At 51.0% G+C, this 22,825-nt stretch overlaps 1 protein-coding gene across 48 annotated transcripts in view; it reads left to right on the top strand.

Annotated features, from left to right (window-relative positions):
* The window catches only part of lrrc69 (leucine rich repeat containing 69), a 28,446-nt gene that overhangs the window by 3,952 nt on the left and 1,669 nt on the right, over positions 1 to 22,825 (top strand). For all 48 annotated transcript variants that reach the window (XM_052472955.1, XM_052472945.1, XM_052472940.1 and 45 more), the window contains exons 6-7: positions 5,754 to 5,855; positions 19,445 to 19,624. In XM_052472955.1, coding sequence (XP_052328915.1) covers positions 5,754 to 5,855; positions 19,445 to 19,624 — 282 coding nt within the window. The remainder of the gene's footprint in view (positions 1 to 5,753; positions 5,856 to 19,444; positions 19,625 to 22,825) is intronic.

Raw genomic sequence — 22,825 nt, 5'->3', positions numbered from 1 at the left:
TGACGGTGTTGTTGGTAGAGTTGGTAGAGGAGGGAGGACTGACGGTGTTGTCGTCTACAGTTGGTAGAGGAGAGAGGACTGACGGTGTTGTCTTCTACAGTTGGTAGAGGAGGGAGGACTGACGGTGTTGTCGTCTACAGTTGGTAGAGGAGGGAGGACTGACGGTGTTGTCTTCTACAGTTGGTAGAGGAGGGAGGACTGACGGTGTTGTCGTCTACAGTTGGTAGAGGAGGGAGGACTGACGGTGTTGTCGTCTACAGTTGGTAGAGGAGGGAGGACTGACGGTGTTGTCTTCTACAGTTGGTAGAGGAGGGAGGACTGACGGTGTTGTCGTCTACAGTTGGTAGAGGAGGGAGGACTGACGGTGTTGTCGTCTACAGTTGGTAGAGGAGGGAGGACTGACGGTGTTGTCTTCTACAGTTGGTAGAGGAGGGAGGACTGACGGTGTTGTCGTCTACAGTTGGTAGAGGAGGGAGGACTGACGGTGTTGTCTTCTACAGTTGGTAGAGGAGGGAGGACTGACGGTGTTGTCGTCTACAGTTGGTAGAGGAGGGAGGACTGACGGTGTTGTCTTCTACAGTTGGTAGAGGAGGGACTGACGGTGTTGTCTTCTACAGTTGGTAGAGGAGGGAGGACTGACGGTGTTGTCGTCTACAGTTGGTAGAGGAGGGAGGACTGACGGTGTTGTCGTCTACAGTTGGTAGAGGAGGGAGGACTGACGGTGTTGTCGTCTACAGTTGGTAGAGGAGGGAGGACTGACGGTGTTGTCGTCTACAGTTGGTAGAGGAGGGAGGACTGACGGTGTTGTCGTCTACAGTTGGTAGAGGAGGGAGGACTGACGGTGTTGTCGTCTACAGTTGGTAGAGGAGGGAGGACTGACGGTGTTGTCTTCTACAGTTGGTAGAGGAGGGAGGACTGACGGTGTTGTCGTCTACAGTTGGTAGAGGAGGGAGGACTGACGGTGTTGTCGTCTACAGTTGGTAGAGGAGGGAGGACTGACGGTGTTGTCGTCTACAGTTGGTAGAGGAGGGAGGACTGACGGTGTTGTCGTCTACAGTTGGTAGAGGAGGGAGGACTGACGGTGTTGTCGTCTACAGTTGGTAGAGGAGGGAGGACTGACGGTGTTGTCTTCTACAGTTGGTAGAGGAGGGAGGACTGACGGTGTTGTCGTCTACAGTTGGTAGAGGAGGGAGGACTGACGGTGTTGTCTTCTACAGTTGGTAGAGGAGGGAGGACTGACGGTGTTGTCGTCTACAGTTGGTAGAGGAGGGAGGACTGACGGTGTTGTCTTCTACAGTTGGTAGAGGAGGGAGGACTGACGGTGTTGTCTTCTACAGTTGGTAGAGGAGGGAGGACTGACGGTGTTGTCTTCTACAGTTGGTAGAGGAGGGAGGACTGACGGTGTTGTCGTCTACAGTTGGTAGAGGAGGGAGGACTGACGGTGTTGTCGTCTACAGTTGGTAGAGGAGGGAGGACTGACGGTGTTGTCGTCTACAGTTGGTGAGGAGGGAGGACTGACGGTGTTGTCGTCTACAGTTGCTAGAGGAGGGAGGACTGACGGTGTTGTCGTTTCCAGTTGGTAGAGGAGGGAGGACTGACGGTGTTGTCGTCTACAGTTGGTAGAGGAGGGAGGACTGACGGTGTTGTCGTCTACAGTTGGTAGAGGAGGGAGGACTGACGGTGTTGTCTTCTACAGTTGGTAGAGGAGGGAGGACTGACGGTGTTGTCGTCTACAGTTGCTAGAGGAGGGAGGACTGACGGTGTTGTCGTCTACAGTTGCTAGAGGAGGGAGGACTGACGGTGTTGTCGTCTACAGTTGCTAGAGGAGGGAGGACTGACGGTGTTGTCGTCTACAGTTGCTAGAGGAGGGAGGACTGACGGTGTTGTCGTCTACAGTTGGTAGAGGAGGGAGGACTGACGGTGTTGTCGTCCAGTTGGTAGAGGAGGGAGGACTGACCTACAGTTGGTAAGGAGGGAGGACTGACTGTTGTTGTCTACAGTTGGTAGAGGAGGGAGGACTGACGGTGTTGTTGTCTACAGTTGGTAGAGGAGGGAGGACTGACGGTGTTGTCGTTTCCAGTTGGTAGAGGAGGGAGGACTGACGGTGTTGTCGACTACAGTTGGTAGAGGAGGGAGGTCTGTCGGTGGTCGTACAGTTGGTAGAGGAGGGAGGACTGACGGTGTTGTCGTCACAGTTGGTAGAGGAGGGAGGACTGACAGTGTTGTTGTCTACAGTTGGTAGGGAGGGAGGACTGACTGTTGTTGTCTACAGTTGGTAGAGGAGGGAGGACTGACGGTGTTGTTGTCTGTTGGTAGAGGAGGGAGGACTGAGGTGTTGTCGCTTTCCAGTTGGTAGAGGAGGGAGGACTGACGGTGTTGTCGTCTACAGTTGCTAGAGGAGGGAGGACTGATGTTGTCTTCTACAGTTGGTAGAGGAGGGAGGACTGACGGTGTTGTCGTCTACAGTTGGTAGAGGAGAGAGGACTGACGGTGTTGTCTTCTCAGTTGGTAGAGGAGGGAGGACTGACGGTGTTGTCGTCTACAGTTGGTAGAGGAGGGAGGACTGACGGTGTTGTCTTCTACAGTTGGTAGAGGAGGGAGGACTGATCGGTGTTGTCTGTACAGTTGGTAGAGGAGGGAGGACTGACGGTGTTGTCGTCTACAGTTGGTAGAGGAGGGAGGACTGACGGTGTTGTCTTCTACAGTTGGTAGAGGAGGGAGGACTGACGGTGTTGTCTGTCAGTTGGTAGAGGGGGAGGACTGACGGTGTTGTCTACAGTTGGTAGAGGAGGGAGGACTGACGGTGTTGTCGTCTACAGTTGGTAGAGGAGGGAGGACTGATGTTGTCGTCTACAGTTGGTAGAGGAGGGAGGACTGACGGTGTTGTCGTCTACAGTTGGTAGAGGAGGGAGGACTGACGGTGTTGTCGTCTACAGTTGGTAGAGGAGGGAGACTGACATCGGTGTTGTCGTCTCAGTTGGTAGAGGAGGGAGGACTGACGGTGTTGTCGTCTACAGTTGGTAGAGGAGGGAGGACTGACGGTGTTGTCTGTACAGTTGGTAGAGGAGGGAGGACTGACGGTGTTGTCGTCTACAGTTGGTAGAGGAGGGAGGACTGACGGTGTTGTCGTCTACAGTTGGTAGAGGAGGGAGGACTGACGGTGTTGTCGTCTACAGTTGGTAGAGGAGGGGGACTGACGGTGTTGTCTCTACAGTTGGTAGAGGAGGGAGGACTGACGGTGTTGTCGTCTACAGTTGGTAGAGGAGGGAGGACTGACGGTGTTGTCTTCTACAGTTGGTAGAGGAGGGAGGACTGACGGTGTTGTCGTCACAGTTGGTAGAGGAGGGAGGACTGACGGTGTTGTCTTCTACAGTTGGTAGAGGAGGGAGGACTGACGGTGTTGTCGTCTACAGTTGGTAGAGGAGGGAGGACTGACGGTGTTGTCTTCTACAGTTGGTAGAGGAGGGAGGACTGACAGTGTTGTCTTCTACAGTTGGTAGAGGAGGGAGGACTGACGGTGTTGTCTTCTACAGTTGGTAGAGGAGGGAGGACTGACGGTGTTGTCGTCTACAGTTGGTAGAGGAGGGAGGACTGACGGTGTTGTCGTCTACAGTTGGTAGAGGAGGGAGGACTGACGGTGTTGTCTGTCACAGTTGGTGAGGAGGGAGGACTGACGGTGTTGTCGTCTACAGTTGCTAGAGGAGGGAGGACTGACGGTGTTGTCGTTTCCAGTTGGTAGAGGAGGGAGGACTGACGGTGTTGTCGTCTACAGTTGGTAGAGGAGGGAGGACTGACGGTGTTGTCAGTCTACAGTTGGTAGAGGAGGGAGGACTGACGGTGTTGTCTTCTACAGTTGGTAGAGGAGGGAGGACTGACGGTGTTGTCGTCTACAGTTGCTAGAGGAGGGAGGACTGACGGTGTTGTCGTCTACAGTTGCTAGAGGAGGGAGGACTGACGGTGTTGTCGCTACAGTTGCTAGAGGAGGGAGGGAGGACTGACAGTGTTGTGTTGGTAGAGGAGGGAGGACTGACGGTGTTGTCGTTTCCAGTTGGTAGAGGAGGGAGGACTGACGGTGTTGTCGTCTACAGTTGGTAGAGGAGGGAGGTCTGACGGTGTTGTCTGTCAGTTGGTAGAGGAGGGAGGACTGACGGTGTTGTCATCTACAGTTGGTAGAGGAGGGAGGACTGACGGTGTTGTCAGGGGTACAGTTGGTAGAGGAGGGAGGACTGACATCAGTTGTCGTCACAGTTGGTAGAGGAGGGAGGACTGACAGGGTCGTTCCAGTTGGTAGAGGAGGGAGGACTGACGGTGTTGTCTGTCTACAGTTGGTAGAGGAGGGAGGACTGACGGTGTTGTCGTCTACAGTTGCTAGAGGAGGGAGGACTGAGGTGTTGTCGTCTACAGTTGGTAGAGGAGGGAGGACTGACGGTGTTGTCGGCTACAGTTGGTAGAGGAGAGAGGACTGACGGTGTTGTCTTCTACAGTTGGTAGAGGAGGGAGGACTGACGGTGTTGTCGTCTACAGTTGGTAGAGGAGGGAGGACTGACGGTGTTGTCTTCTACAGTTGGTAGAGGAGGGAGGACTGAGGTGTTGTCGTCTACAGTTGGTAGAGGAGGGAGGACTGACGGTGTTGTCTGTACAGTTGGTAGAGGAGGGAGGACTGACGGTGTTGTCTTATAGTTGGTAGAGGAGGGAGGACTGACGGTGTTGTCGTCTACAGTTGGTAGAGGAGGGAGGACTGACGGTGTTGTCTGTACAGTTGGTAGAGGAGGGAGGACTGACGGTGTTGTCATCTACAGTTGGTAGAGGAGGGAGGACTGACGGTGTTGTCGCTACAGTTGGTAGAGGAGGGAGGACTGACGGTGTTGTCTGTACAGTTGGTAGAGGAGGGAGGACTGACGGTGTTGTCTCTACAGTTGGTAGAGGAGGGAGGACTGACGGTGTTGTCGTCTACAGTTGGTAGAGGAGGGAGGACTGACGGTGTTGTCTTCTACAGTTGGTAGAGGAGGGAGGACTGACGGTGTTGTCGTCTACAGTTGGTAGAGGAGGGAGGACTGACGGTGTTGTCGTCTACAGTTGGTAGAGGAGGGAGGACTGACGGTGTTGTTGTCTACAGTTGGTAGAGGAGGGAGGACTGACGGTGTTGTTGTCTACAGTTGGTAGAGGAGGGAGGACTGACGGTGTTGTTGTCTACAGTTGGTAGAGGAGGGAGGACTGACGGTGTTGTCGTTTCCAGTTGGTAGAGGAGGGAGGACTGACGGTGTTGTCGTCTACAGTTGGTAGAGGAGGGAGGTCTGACGGTGTTGTCGTCTACAGTTGGTAGAGGAGGGAGGACTGACGGTGTTGTCGTCTACAGTTGGTAGAGGAGGGAGGACTGACGGTGTTGTCGTCTACAGTTGGTAGAGGAGGGAGGACTGACGGTGTTGTCGTCTACAGTTGGTAGAGGAGGGAGGACTGATGTTGTCTTCTACAGTTGGTAGAGGAGGGAGGACTGACGGTGTTGTCGTCTACAGTTGGTAGAGGAGGGAGGACTGATGTTGTCTCTACAGTTGGTAGAGGAGGGAGGACTGACGGTGTTGTCGTCTACAGTTGCTAGAGGAGGGAGGACTGACGGTGTTGTCGTCTACAGTTGCTAGAGGAGGGAGGGAGGACTGACGGTGTTGCCGTCTACAGTTGGTAGAGGAGGGAGGACTGACGGTGTTGTCTTCTACAGTTGGTAGAGGAGGGAGGACTGACAGTGTTGCTTTCTACAGTTCCAGCTTCTGACCCTGAATGAGCTGCTCTGTGAAGGAAACACATTCGTGAAAAATAAGTTGATGGAATCTGTTCAAGCTGTGGAGGTGCTGTCATTGAAGGTACAATCTTTAAGCTCTCGTCACTATAGACTACACCAGGGGTCTGTCAGGGGTACAGGGTGGCATATAGACTACATCAGGGGTACAGGGTGGCATATAGACTACATCAGGGGTACAGGGTGGCATATAGACTACATCAGGGTTAGAAGGTGGCATATAGACTACATCAGGGGTTCAGGGTGGCATATAGACTACATCAGGGGTACAGGGTGGCATATAGACTACATCAGGGGTTCAGGGTGGTATATAGACTACATCAAGGGTCTGTCAGGGGTACAGGGTGGTATATAGACTACATCAGGGGTCTGTCAGGGGTACAGGGGTACAGGGTGGCATATAGACTACATCAGGGGTCTGTCAGGGGTACAGGGTGGTATATAGACTACATCAGGGGTCTGTCAGGGGTACAGGGGTACAGGGTGGCATATAGACTACATCAGGGGTCTGTCAGGGGTACAGGGTGGTATATAGACTACATCAGGGGTCTGTCAGGGGTACAGGGTGGCATATAGACTACATCAGGGGTCTGTCAGGGGTACAGGGTGGTATATAGACTACATCAGGGGTCTGTCAGGGGTACAGGGTGGCATATAGACTACATCAGGGGTCTGTCAGGGGTACAGGGTGGCATATAGACTACATCAGGGGTCTGTCAGGGGTACAGGGTGGTATATAGACTACATCAGGGGTCTGTCAGGGGTACAGGGTGGTATATAGACTACATCAGGGGTCTGTCAGCGGTACAGGGTGGTATATAGACTACATCAGGGGTCTGTCAGGGGTACAGGGTGGCATATAGACTACATCAGGGGTCTGTCAGGGGTACAGGGTGGTATATAGACTACATCAGGGGTCTGTCAGGGGTACAGGGTGGTATATAGACTACATCAGGGGTCTGTCAGGGGTACAGGGTGGTATATAGACTACATCAGGGGTCTGTCAGGGGTACAGGGTGGCATATAGACTACATCAGGGGTCTGTCAGGGGTACAGGGTGGCATATAGACTACATCAGGGGTCTGTCAGGGGTACAGGGTGACATATAGACTACATCAGGGGTCTGTCAGGGGTACAGGGTGGCATATAGACTACATCAGGGGTCTGTCAGGGGTACAGGGTGACATATAGACTACATCAGGGGTACAGGGTGGCATATAGACTACATCAGGGGTCTGTCAGGGGTACAGGGTGGCATATAGACTACATCAGGGGTCTGTCAGGGGTACAGGGTGGTATATAGACTACATCAGGGGTCTGTCAGGGGTACAGGGGTACAGGGTGGCATATAGACTACATCAGGGGTCTGTCAGGGGTACAGGGTGACATATAGACTACATCAGGGGTACAGGGTGACATATAGACTACATCAGGGGTCTGTCAGGGGTACAGGGTGGCATATAGACTACATCAGGGGTCTGTCAGGGGTACAGGGTGGCATATAGACTACATCAGGGGTCTGTCAGGGGTACAGGGTGGCATATAGACTACATCAGGGGTCTGTCAGGGGTACAGGGTGACATATAGACTACATCAGGGGTCTGTCAGGGGTATAGGGTGGTATATAGACTACATCAGGGGTCTGTCAGGGGTACAGGGTGGTATATAGACTACATCAGGGGTCTGTCAGGGGTACAGGGTGGCATATAGACTACATCAGGGGTCTGTCAGGGGTACAGGGTGGTATATAGACTACATCAGGGGTCTGTCAGGGGTACAGGGTGGCATATAGACTACATCAGGGGTCTGTCAGGGGTACAGGGTGGTATATAGACTACATCAGGGGTTCAGGGTGGCATATAGACTACATCAGGGGTACAGGGTGGCATATAGACTACATCAGGGGTTCAGGGTGGCATATAGACTACATCAGGGTTCTGTCAGGGGTACAGGGTGGTATATAGACTACATCAGGGGTCTGTCAGGGGTACAGGGTGGTATATAGACTACATCAGGGGTCTGTCAGGGGTACAGGGTGGTATATAGACTACATCAGGGGTCTGTCAGCGGTACAGGGTGGTATATAGACTACATCAGCGGTCTGTCAGGGGTACAGGGTGGCATATAGACTACATCAGGGGTCTGTCAGGGGTACAGGGTGGTATATAGACTACATCAGGGGTCTGTCAGGGGTACAGGGTGGTATATAGACTACATCAGGGGTCTGTCAGGGGTACAGGGTGGTATATAGACTACATCAGGGGTCTGTCAGGGGTACAGGGTGGCATATAGACTACATCAGGGGTCTGTCAGGGGTACAGGGTGGCATATAGACTACATCAGGGGTCTGTCAGGGGTACAGGGTGACATATAGACTACATCAGGGGTCTGTCAGGGGTACAGGGTGGCATATAGACTACATCAGGGGTCTGTCAGGGGTACAGGGTGACATATAGACTACATCAGGGGTACAGGGTGGCATATAGACTACATCAGGGGTCTGTCAGGGGTACAGGGTGGCATATAGACTACATCAGGGGTCTGTCAGGGGTACAGGGTGGTATATAGACTACATCAGGGGTCTGTCAGGGGTACAGGGTGGCATATAGACTACATCAGGGGTCTGTCAGGGGTACAGGGTGACATATAGACTACATCAGGGGTACAGGGTGACATATAGACTACATCAGGGGTCTGTCAGGGGTACAGGGTGGCATATAGACTACATCAGGGGTCTGTCAGGGGTACAGGGTGGCATATAGACTACATCAGGGGTCTGTCAGGGGTACAGGGTGGCATATAGACTACATCAGGGGTCTGTCAGGGGTACAGGGTGACATATAGACTACATCAGGGGTCTGTCAGGGGTATAGGGTGGTATATAGACTACATCAGGGTCTGTCAGGGGTACAGGGTGGTATATAGACTACATCAGGGGTCTGTCAGGGGTACAGGGTGGCATATAGACTACATCAGGGGTCTGTCAGGGGTACAGGGTGGTATATAGACTACATCAGGGGTCTGTCAGGGGTACAGGGTGGCATATAGACTACATCAGGGGTCTGTCAGGGGTACAGGGTGGTATATAGACTAAATCAGGGGTTCAGGGTGGCATATAGACTACATCAGGGGTACAGGGTGGCATATAGACTACATCAGGGGTTCAGGGTGGCATATAGACTACATCAGGGTCTGTCAGGGGTACAGGGTGGTATATAGACTACATCAGGGGTCTGTCAGGGGTACAGGGTGGTATATAGACTACATCAGGGGTCTGTCAGCGGTACAGGGTGGTATATAGACTACATCAGCGGTCTGTCAGGGGTACAGGGTGGCATATAGACTACATCAGGGTTCTGTCAGGGGTACAGGGTGGCATATAGACTACATCAGGGGTCTGTCAGGGGTACAGGGGTACAGGGTGGCATATAGACTACATCAGGGGTCTGTCAGGGGTACAGGGTGGCATATAGACTACATCAGGGGTCTGTCAGGGGTACAGGGTGGTATATAGACTACATCAGGGGTCTGTCAGGGGTACAGGGTGGCATATAGACTACATCAGGAGTCTGTCAGGGGTACAGGGTGGCATATAGACTACATCAGGGGTCTGTCAGGGGTACAGGGTGACATATAGACTACATCAGGGGTCTGTCAGGGGTACAGGGGGGCATGTAGACTACATCAGGGGTCTGTCAGGGGTACAGGGTGGCATATAGACTACATCAGGGGTCTGTCAGAGGTACAGGGTGGCATATAGACTACATCAGGGGTCTGTCAGGGGTACATGGTGGCATATAGACTACATCAGGGGTCTGTCAGGGGTACAGGGTGGCATATAGACTACATCAGGGGTCTGTCAGGGGTACAGGGTGGCATATAGACTACATCAGGGGTCTGTCAGGGGAACAGGGGTTCAGGGTGGTATATAGACTACATCAGGGGTACAGGGTGGTATATAGACTACATCAGGGGTACAGGGTGACATATAGACTACATCAGGGGTACAGGGAGACATATAGACTACATCAGGGGTACAGGGTGGTATATAGACTACATCAGGGGTCTGTCAGGGGTACAGGGTGACATATAGACTACATCAGGGGTCTGTCAGGGGAACAGGGGTACAGGGTGGTATATAGACTACATCAGGGGTACAGGGTGACATATAGACTACATCAGGGGTCAGGGAGACATATAGAGTACATCAGGGTACAGGGTGGTATATAGACTACATCAGGGGTACAGGGTGGTATATAGACTACATCAGGGGTCTGTCAGGGGTACAGGGTGACATATAGACTACATCAGGGGTACAGGGAGACTATAGACTCATCAGGGGTACAGGGTGGTATATAGACTACATCAGGGTCTGTCAGGGGTACAGGGTGACAAATAGACTACATCAGGGGTCTGTCAGGGGTACAGGGTGGTATATAGACTACATCAGGGGTCTGTCAGGGGTACAGGGTGGCATATAGACTACATCAGGGGTCTGTCAGGGGTACAGGGTGACATATAGACTACATCAGGGGTCTGTCAGGGGTACAGGGTGACATATAGACTACATCAGGGGTCTGTCAGGGGTACAGGGTGGTATGTAGACTACATCAGGGGTCTGTCAGGGGTACAGGGTGGCATATAGACTACATCAGGGGTCTGTCAGGGGTACAGGGTGACATATAGACTACATCAGGGGTCTGTCAGGGGTACAGGGTGGCATATAGACTACATCAGGGGTCTGTCAGGGGTACAGGGTGGTATATAGACTACATCAGGGGTACAGGGTGGCATATAGACTACATCAGGGGTACAGGGTGGTACAGGGGTACAGGGTGGTATATAGACTACATCAGGGGTACAGGGTGGTATATAGACTACATCAGGGGTACAGGGTGGTATATAGACTACATCAGGGGTACAGGGTGGTATATAGACTACATCAGGGGTCTGTCAGGGGTATAGGGTGGTATATAGACTACATCAGGGGTCTGTCAGGGGTACAGGGTGGTATATAGACGACATCAGGGGTCTGTCAGGGGTACAGGGTGGCATATAGACTACATCAGGGGTCTGTCAGGGGTACAGGGTGGCATATAGACTACATCAGGGGTCAGGGGTACAGGGTGACATATAGACTACATCAGGGGTCTGTCAGGGGTACAGGGTGGCATATAGACTACATCAGGGGTCTGTCAAGGGTACAGGGTGACATATAGACTATATCAGGGGTCAGGGGTACAGGGTGGTATATAGACTACATCAGGGGTACAGGGTGGCATATAGACTATATCAGGGGTCTGTCAGGGGTACAGGGTGGTATATTGACTACATCAGGGGACTAGGGGTACAGGGTGGTATATAGACTACATCAGGGGTCTGTCAGGGTACAGGGTGGCATATAGACTACATCAGGGTCTGTAGGGGTACAGGGTGGTTTATAGACTACATCAGGGGTCTGTCAGGGGTACATTAGGGTGACATATAGACTACATCAGGGGTCTGTCAGGGGTACAGGGTGGCATATAGACTACATCAGGGGTCTGTCAGGGGTACAGGGTGACATATAGACTACATCAGGGGTACAGGGTGGCATATAGACTACATCAGGGGTCTGTCAGGGGTACAGGGTGGCATATAGACTACATCAGGGGTCTGTCAGGGGTACAGGGTGGTATATAGACTACATCAGGGGTCTGTCAGGGGTACAGGGGTACAGGGTGGCATATAGACTACATCAGGGGTCTGTCAGGGGTACAGGGTGACATATAGACTACATCAGGGGTACAGGGTGACATATAGACTACATCAGGGGTCTGTCAGGGGTACAGGGTGGCATATAGACTACATCAGGGGTCTGTCAGGGGTACAGGGTGGCATATAGACTACATCAGGGGTCTGTCAGGGGTATAGGGTGGCATATAGACTACATCAGGGTCTGTCAGGGGTACAGGGTGACATATAGACGACATCAGGGGTCTGTCAGGGGTACAGGGTGGCATATAGACTACATCAGGGGTCTGTCAGGGGTACAGGGTGGTATATAGACTACATCAGGGGTCTGTCAGGGGTACAGGGTGGCATATAGACTACATCAGGGGTCTGTCAGGGGTACAGGGTGGTATATAGACTACATCAGGGGTTCAGGGTGGCATATAGACTACATCAGGGGTACAGGGTGGCATATAGACTACATCAGGGGTTCAGGGTGGCATATAGACTACATCAGGGGTCTGTCAGGGGTACAGGGTGGTATATAGACTACATCAGGGGTCTGTCAGGGGTACAGGGTGGTATATAGACTACATCAGGGGTCTGTCAGCGGTACAGGGTGGTATATAGACTACATCAGCGGTCTGTCAGGGGTACAGGGTGGCATATAGACTACATCAGGGTTCTGTCAGGGGTACAGGGTGGCATATAGACTACATCAGGGGTCTGTCAGGGGTACAGGGGTACAGGGTGGCATATAGACTACATCAGGGTTCTGTCAGGGTACAGGGTGGCATATAGACTACATCAGGGGTCTGTCTGTACAGGGGTACAGGGTGGCATATAGACTACATCAGGGGTCTGTCAGGGGTACAGGGTGGTAGGGTGGCATAGACTACATCAGGGGTCTGTCAGGGGTACAGGGTGGCATATAGACTACATCAGGGTCTGTCAGGGGTACAGGGTGGCATATAGACTACATCAGGGTCTGTCAGGGGTACAGGGTGGCATATAGACTACATCAGGGGTCTGTCAGGGGTACAGGGTGACATATAGTCTACATCAGGGGTCTGTCAGGGGTACAGGGGGGCATGTAGACTACATCAGGGGTCTGTCAGGGGTACAGGGTGGCATATAGACTACATCAGGGGTCTGTCAGGGGTACAGGGTGGCATATAGACTACATCAGGGGTCTGTCAGGGGTACAGGGTGGTATATAGACTACATCAGGGGTCTGTCAGGGGTACAGGGTGGCATATAGACTACATCAGGGGTCTGTCAGGGGAACAGGGGTACAGGGTGGCATATAGACTACATCAGGGGTCTGTCAGGGGAACAGGGGTACAGGGTGGTATATAGACTACATCAGGGGTACAGGGTGGTATATAGACTACATCAGGGGTACAGGGTGACATATAGACTACATCAGGGGTACAGGGAGACATATAGAGTACATCAGGGGTACAGGGTGGTATATAGACTACATCAGGGGTACAGGGTGGTATATAGACTACATCAGGGGTCTGTCAGGGGTACAGGGTGACATATAGACTATATCAGGGGTACAGGGAGACATATAGACTACATCAGGGGTACAGGGTGGTATATAGACTACATCAAGGGTCTGTCAGGGGTACAGGGTGACAAATAGACTACATCAGGGGTCTGTCAGGGGTACAGGGTGGTATATAGACTACATCAGGGGTCTGTCAGGGGTACAGGGTGGCATATAGACTACATCAGGGGTCTGTCAGGGGTACAGGGTGACATATAGACTACATCAGGGGTCTGTCAGGGGTACAGGGTGACATATAGACTACATCAGGGGTCTGTCAGGGGTACAGGGTGGTATGTAGACTACATCAGGGGTCTGTCAGGGGTACAGGGTGGCATATAGAATACATCAGGGGTCTGTCAGGGGTACAGGGTGACATATAGACTACATCAGGGGTCTGTCAGGGGTACAGGGTGACAAATAGACTACATCAGGGGTCTGTCAGGGGTACAGGGTGGTATATAGACTACATCAGGGGTCTGTCAGGGGTACAGGGTGGCATATAGACTACATCAGGGGTCTGTCAGGGGTACAGGGGTACAGGGTGGTATATAGACTACATCAGGGGTACAGGGAGACATATAGACTACATCAGGGGTACAGGGTGGTATATAGACTACATCAGGGGTACAGGGGTACAGGGGTACAGGGTGGTATATAGACTACATCAGGGGTACAGGGTGGTATATAGACTACATCAGGGGTACAGGGTGGTATATAGACTACATCAGGGGTACAGGGTGGTATATAGACTACATCAGGGGTACAGGGTGACATATAGACTACATCAGGGGTACAGGGAGACATATAGACTACATCAGGGGTACAGGGTGGTATATAGACTACATCAGGGGTACAGGGGTACAGGGGTACAGGGTGGTATATAGACTACATCAGGGGTACAGGGTGGTATATAGACTACATCAGGGGTACAGGGTGGTATATAGACTACATCAGGGGTACAGGGTGGTATATAGACTACATCAGGGGTACAGGGTGGTATATAGACTACATCAGGGGTACAGGGTGACATATAGACTACATCAGGGGTACAGGGAGACATATAGAGTACATCAGGGGTACAGGGTGGTATATAGACTACATCAGGGGTACAGGGTGGTATATAGACTATAGGGGTACAGGGTGGTATATAGACTATAGGGGTACAGGGTGTGCAGGCTTTCGTTCCAGCCCTTCAGTGTGTTATATTCGATTCAGTTGGTTTTATTTGTACTTCCTATTTCTTATTACTATGGCATTATGGAGAGGGAACCTGCATCAGGGGTCTGTCAGGGGTACAGGGGTACAGGGGTACAGGGTGGCATATAGACTACATCAGGGGTACAGGGTGGCATATAGACTACATCAGGGGTACAGGGTGACATATAGACTACATCAGGGGTCTGTCAGGGGTACAGGGTGGTATATAGACTACATCAGGGGTACAGGGTGGTATATAGACTACATCAGGGGTCTGTCAGGGGTACAGGGTGGCATATAGACTACATCAGGGGTCTGTGAGGGGTACAGGGTGGCATATAGACTACATCAGGGTCTGTCAGGGGTACAGGGTGGTATATAGACTACATCAGGGGTACAGGGTGGTATATAGACTACATCAGGGTCTGTCAGGGGTACAGGGTGGCATATAGACTACATCAGGGGTCTGTGAGGGGTACAGGGTGGCATATAGCCTACATCAGGGGTCTGTCAGGGGTACAGGGTGGTATATAGACTACATCAGGGGCCTGTCAGGGGTACAGGGTGGTATATAGACTACATCAGGGGCCTGTCAGGGGTACAGGGTGGCATATAGACTACATCAGGGGTCTGTCAGGGGTACAGGGGTACAGGGTGGTATATAGACTACATCAGGGGTCTGTCAGGGGTACAGGGGTACAGGGTGGTATATAGACTACATCAGGGGTACAGGGTGGTATATAGACTACATCAGGGGTACAGGGTGACATATAGACTACATCAGGGTTACAGGGTGGTATATAGACTACATCAGGGGTACAGGGTGACATATAGACTACATCAGGGGTACAGGGTGGCATATAGACTACATCAGGGGTACAGGGTGACATATAGACTACATCAGGGGTCTTTCAGGGGTACAGGGTGGCATATAGACTACATCAGGGGTACAGGGTGGTATATAGACTACATCAGGGGTCTGTCAGGGTACAGGGTGGCAGACTACATCAGGGGTCTGTCAGGGGTACAGGGTGGCATATAGACTACATCAGGGGTACAGGGTGGTATATCGACTACATCAGGGGTACAGGGTGGTATATCGACTACATCAGGGGTACAGGGTGGTATATAGACTATAGGGGTACAGGGTGGTATATAGACTACATCAGGGGTACAGGGTGGTATATAGACTACATCAGGGGTACAGGGTGGTATATAGACTACATCAGGGGTACAGGGGTACAGGGTGGTATATAGACTACATCAGGGGTACAGGGTGGTATATAGACTACCTCAGGGGTACAGGGTGGCATATAGACTATAGGGGTACAGGGTGGTATATAGACTACATCAGGGGTACAGGGGTACAGGGTGGTATATAGACTACATCAGGGGTACAGGGTTGTATATAGACTACATCAGGGGTACAGGGGTACAGGGTGGTATATAGACTACATCAGGGGTACAGGGTGGTATATAGACTACATCAGGGGTACAGGGTGACATATAGACTACATCAGGGGTACAGGGTGGTATATAGACTACATCAGGGGTACAGGGTGACATATAGACTACATCAGGGGTCTGTCAGGGGTACAGGGTGACAAATAGACTACATCAGGGGTCTGTCAGGGGTACAGGGTGGTATATAGACTACATCAGGGGTCTGTCAGGGGTACAGGGTGGCATATAGACTACATCAGGGGTCTGTCAGGGGTACAGGGGTACAGGGTGGTATATAGACTACATCAGGGGTACAGGGAGACATATAGACTACATCAGGGGTACAGGGTGGTATATAGACTACATCAGGGGTACAGGGGTACAGGGTGGTATATAGACTACATCAGGGGTACAGGGTGGTATATAGACTACATCAGGGGTACAGGGTGGTATATAGACTACATCAGGGGTACAGGGTGGTATATAGACTACATCAGGGGTACAGGGTGACATATAGACTACATCAGGGGTACAGGGAGACATATAGACTACATCAGGGGTACAGGGTGGTATATAGACTACATCAGGGGTACAGGGGTACAGGGTGGTATATAGACTACATCAGGGGTACAGGGTGGTATATAGACTACATCAGGGGTACAGGGTGGTATATAGACTACATCAGGGGTACAGGGTGGTATATAGACTATAGGGGTACAGGGTGGTATATAGACTATAGGGGTACAGGGTGGTATATAGACTATAGGGGTACAGGGTGTGCAGGCTTTCGTTCCAGCCCTTCAGTGTGTTATATTCGATTCAGTTGGTTTTATTTGTACTTCCTATTTCTTATTACTATGGCATTATGGAGAGGGAACCTGCATCAGGGGTCTGTCAGGGGTACAGGGTGGTATATAGACTACATCAGGGGTCTGTCAGGGGTACAGGGGTACAGGGTGGCATATAGACTACATCAGGGGTACAGGGTGACATATAGACTACATCAGGGGTCTGTCAGGGGTACAGGGTGGTATATAGACTACATCAGGGGTACAGGGTGGTATATAGACTACATCAGGGGTCTGTCAGGGGTACAGGGTGGCATATAGACTACATCAGGGGTCTGTGAGGGGTACAGGGTGGCATATAGACTACATCAGGGGTCTGTCAGGGGTACAGGGTGGTATATAGACTACATCAGGGGTACAGGGTGGTATATAGACTACATCAGGGGTCTGTCAGGGGTACAGGGTGGCATATAGACTACATCAGGGGTCTGTGAGGGGTACAGGGTGGCATATAGCCTACATCAGGGGTCTGTCAGGGGTACAGGGTGGTATATAGACTACATCAGGGGCCTGTCAGGGGTACAGGGTGGTATATAGACTACATCAGGGGCCTGTCAGGGGTACAGGGTGGCATATAGACTACATCAGGGGTCTGTCAGGGGTACAGGGGTACAGGGTGGTATATAGACTACATCAGGGGTCTGTCAGGGGTACAGGGGTACAGGGTGGTATATAGACTACATCAGGGGTACAGGGTTGTATATAGACTACATCAGGGGTACAGGGTGACATATAGACTACATCAGGGTTACAGGGTGGTATATAGACCACATCAGGGGTACAGGGTGACATATAGACTACATCAGGGGTACAGGGTGGCATATAGACTACATCAGGGGTACAGGGTGACATATAGACTACATCAGGGGTCTTTCAGGGGTACAGGGTGGCATATAGACTACATCAGGGGTACAGGGTGGCATATAGACTACATCAGGGGTACAGGGTGGCATATAGACTACATCAGGGGTCTGTCAGGGGTACAGGGTGGCATATAGACTACATCAGGGGTACACGGTGGTATATCGACTACATCAGGGGTACAGGGTGGTATATAGACTATAGGGGTACAGGGTGGTATATAGACTACATCAGGGGTACAGGGGTACAGGGCGGTATATAGACTACATCAGGGGTACAGGGTGGTATATAGACTACATCAGGGGTACAGGGGTACAGGGGTACAGGGTGGTATATAGACTACATCAGGGGTACAGGGTGGTATATAGACTACCTCAGGGGTACAGGGTGGCATATAGACTATAGGGGTACAGGGTGGTATATAGACTACATCAGGGGTACAGGGGTACAGGGTGGTATATAGACTACATCAGGGGTACAGGGTTGTATATAGACTACATCAGGGGTACAGGGGTACAGGGTGGTATATAGACTACATCAGGGGTACAGGGTGGTATATAGACTACATCAGGGGTACAGGGTGACATATAGACTACATCAGGGGTACAGGGTGACATATAGACTACATCAGGGGTACAGGGTGGTATATAGACTACATCAGGGGTACAGGGTGGTATATAGACTACATCAGGAGTACAGGGTGGTATATAGACTATAGGGGTACAGGGTGGTATATAGACTATAGGGGTACAGGGTGGTATATAGACTATAGGGGTACAGGGTGTGCAGGCTTTCGTTCCAGCCCTTCAGTGTGTTATATTCGATTCAGTTGGTTTTATTTGTACTTCCTATTTCTTATTACTATGGCATTATGGAGAGGGAACCTGCATCAGCATGTCATTGGACTGGGTACACCTGGGTATCCTGTTCATATAAACTGGAACAACACAACACCACAACACCACAACACACCACAACACCACAACACCACAACACCACAACACACCACAACACACCACAACACCACAACACCACAACACCACAACACCAAAACACAACACCCCAACACACCACAACACACCACAACACCCCAAAACACCCCAACACACCACAACACAACAACACAACACACCACATCACCATGTCACACCACAACACCACAACACAACACCACAACACACCACAACACCAAACACCAAACACCACAACACCACAACACACCACAACACCACAACACCACAACACACCACAACACCACAACACACCACAACACCACAACACACACAACACCACAACACACCACAACACCCCAAAACCACAACACCCCAACACACCACAACACCACAACACACCACAACACCCCAACAACACAACACCACAACACACCAAACACCCCAACACACCACAACACCACAACACAACACACCACAACACCACCCCAACACACCACAACACCACAACACACACCACAACACACACAACACACAACACCACAACACCCCAACACACCACAACAACACACCACAACACCACAACACCACAACACACCACAACACCACAACACCACAACACACCACAACACCACAACACACCACAACACCACAACACACCACAACACCACAACACACCACAACACCCCAACACACACAACACCCCAACACACACAACACCCCAACACACCACAACACCACAACACACCACAACACCCCAACACACAAACACCACAACACACCACAACACCACCACACACAACACACCAAACACAACACACCACAACACCCCAACACACACACCACAACACCAAACACACAACACAACACCCCAACACACCACAACACCCCAACACACCACAACACACCACAACACCACAACACAAAACACAACACCCCAACACACCACAACACCAAAACACACCACCAGAACATACCACACCACACACCGCAACACACACCACATCACACACCACCAGAACACACCAGAACACACACCATCAGTAGTACTGACCCGTTGCATCCCTGTATCTCTTGTCTCCAGGAGCTGTCTGCTCGTCAGATCCTGGTGGAGGACAAGAGGAGGTTGGGTGTGGTCCACAGGGCTCTGTCGTACCACCCTGGTCTGAGCCTGCTGCTGGCTGACTGGGGCAGGTGTTCCCTCTGCCTCCAACCCTTCCTCACCACCTGGCTGGAGTGTGTACGCTTCATCAACCTCAGGAAGGTACAGAGAGGATACAGCCCTAATGGCACCCTATACCCTACATAGTGCACTACTTTGACCAGGCACCCTATACCCTACATAGTGCACTACCTTGACCAGGCACCCTATACCCTACATAGTGCACTACCTTGACCAGGCACCCTATACCCTACATAGTGCACTACCTTGACCAGGCACCCTGTTCTCTACATAGTGCACTACCTTGACCAGGCACCCTATACCCTACATAGTGCACTACCTTGACCAGGCACCCTGTTCCCTACATAGTGCACTACCTTGACCAGGCACCCTATACCCTACATAGTGCACTACCTTGACCAGGCACCCTGTTCTCTACATAGTGCACTACCTTGACCAGGCACCCTATTCCCTACATAGTGCACTACCTTGACCAGGCACCCTATTCCCTACATAGTGCACTACCTTGACCAGGCACCCTATTCCCTACATAGTGCACTACCTTGACCAGGCACCCTATTCCCTACATAGTGCACTACCTTGACCAGGCACCCTATTCCCTACATAGTGCACTACCTTGACCAGGCACCCTATTCCCTACATAGTGCACTACCTTGACCAGGCACCCTATACCCTACATAGTGCACTACCTTGACCAGGCACCCTATTCCCTACATAGTGCACTACCTTGACCAGGCACCCTATTCCCTACATAGTGCACTACCTTGACCAGGCACCCTATTCCCTACATAGTGCACTACCTTGACCAGGCACCCTATTCCCTACATAGTGCACTACCTTGACCAGGCACCCTGTTCCCTACATAGTGCACTACCTTGACCAGGCACCCTATTCCCTACATAGTGCACTACCTTGACCAGGCACCCTGTTCCCTACATAGTGCACTACCTTGACCAGGCACCCTGTTCCCTACATAGTGCACTACATTGACCAGGCACCCTGTTCCCTACATAGTGCACTACCTTGACCAGGCACCCTATTCCCTACATAGTACACTACCTTGACCAGGCACCCTATTCCCTACATAGTGCACTACCTTGACCAGGCACCCTGTTCCCTACATAGTGCACTACCTTGACCAGGCACCCTATTCCCTACATAGTGCACTACCTTGACCAGGCACCCTGTTCCCTACATAGTGCACTACCTTGACCAGGCACCCTATACCCTACATAGTGCACTACCTTGATCAGGCACCCTGTTCCACATAGCACACCTGACCAGGCACCCTGTTCCCTCATAGTGCACTACCTTGACCAGGCACCCTGTTCCCTACATAGTGCACTACCTGACCAGGCACCCTATTCCCTACATAGTGCACTACCTTGACCAGGCACCCTGTTCCCTACATAGTGCACTACAAATCAAATCAACGCTGTTTTTGGTCGCGTTTTCAGATGTTATCGTAGGTGAAGCGAAATGCTTGTGTTTCCAGCTTCAACAGTGCAGTTAAACCTAGCAATTAAATCAACAAAACACTATCCACACATAATCCCCCCCAAAAAATAGACATTACCTTCGCTTCCCTGGGTACAGGACCAATGGTAGACATCAATTAAGCGGGGACAGACTGGGAGAGATTGAATATGTCTGTAAACATTCCAGCCAGCTGGTCTGCTCTTGCTCTGAGGCCGCGGCTTGGGATACCGTCTGGGCCCGTGTTTAACACGTTTAAATGACTTAGACACGTCGGCCACGGAGAAAGAGGACACACAGTCCTTGTGAACGTCGGGGGCCCTGTCGACGGCTCAATATTGTTTTCCTCTATGCGAGAGTGTTTAGTTCGTCCGGGAGTGAGGTGTCGGTGTCCGCAACATGGTTGACCTTCCCTTTATAACCTGTGATTATCTGGAGTCCCTGCCACATATGTCTCGTATCTGAGTCGTTAAATTGCCTCTTTTGATTGCCTTTTACAGATGTCTTACTGGTCTGTTTGTACACATCCATGTTCCCAGTCACCTTGCCATGGTTAAATGCGGTGGTTCGCGCTTTCATTTTTGCGTGAATGCTGTCGTTTATCCACATTTTGTTGTTTGGATAAGTTCAAATCGACACAGTGGGAACAACATCCTCTATATATGCCATTTAGCAGACGCTTTTATCCAAAGCGACTTACAGTCATGTGTGCATACATTCTACGTATGGGTGGTCCCGGGAATCGAACCCACTACCCTGGCGTTACAAGCGCCATGCTCTACCAACTGAGCTACAGAAGGACCACACTCTATGCAATTAGTCACAGAGTCAGTGTATACGTCGATACTATTTTCTCAAAAGTGACCCAGAACATTTTCTACTCCGTGTGATCTAAACCATGTTGAAGGATAGATTCCGATTGGTCAGACCAACATTGAACAGTCCTTACCACGGGTACTTCCTGTTTAAGTGTCTGCCTATAGGTGGGGTGGAGCACAATGGAGGCGTGATCTGATTTACCGGAGGGAGGGGGAGGGCCTTGTAGCCGTCCCGGGAAGAGAGTAGCAATGATCCAGGGTCCATGTTAAGCGTGTAGCACAGGAGATGTGTTGGTAGAATTCCTGTAGTGTTTTCCTCAGATTTCCTTTATTAAAGACCCCAGCTGCAATAAACGTGACCTCAGGATATAGAGTTTCCAGTTTGCACATAGTCCAGTGTCGTTTTTTGAGAGCTGTCGTGGTGTTGACTAGGGGGTAATATACACGGTAGCGACAATGACTGAAAAAAAAAATATCTCGGGAGGTAACTCGGTCTGCATTTGATTATAGAATACTCACATCGGTAGAACAAAATGACTTTGAGTTCCTGTCCGTTAACACAATCACATCATGAGCTGTTCATCATGAAACTCCGCCTTTCTTTTTCCCGGAGAGTTCTTTCTTCCTGTCTGCACGATGGACAGAACCCCGAAGGCTGAATGGACAGGGACAATATATCAAGGCAACCGTGTCTGATGTCCAAAAAATATATATATATATCTCTTAGGATGGCACGGTAACTGAGATTACCTGCGTCCCTTTCCTTGTACACTACTTTGAAAGTATACAGAACATTGTACAAGACAAAGGGTCTAAGTTCATAGAGGATACCAGTAGCCAGCTGCCCCAAACATCTACAGACACTATGTAGCCTACACTACAGCTCATTTACACATCAAATCATTTATACTTCATTCTGATACATATACGGACTCAAAACATTATATTTCAAGTCATCTACAAATGAACTTACTTTGTGCCTATGGTT

This window comes from Oncorhynchus keta, chromosome 20 (assembly GCF_023373465.1).
Source record: "Oncorhynchus keta strain PuntledgeMale-10-30-2019 chromosome 20, Oket_V2, whole genome shotgun sequence".
Classification (NCBI taxonomy): domain Eukaryota; kingdom Metazoa; phylum Chordata; class Actinopteri; order Salmoniformes; family Salmonidae; genus Oncorhynchus; species Oncorhynchus keta.
This window is presented reverse-complemented; position numbering and strand designations above follow the sequence as displayed.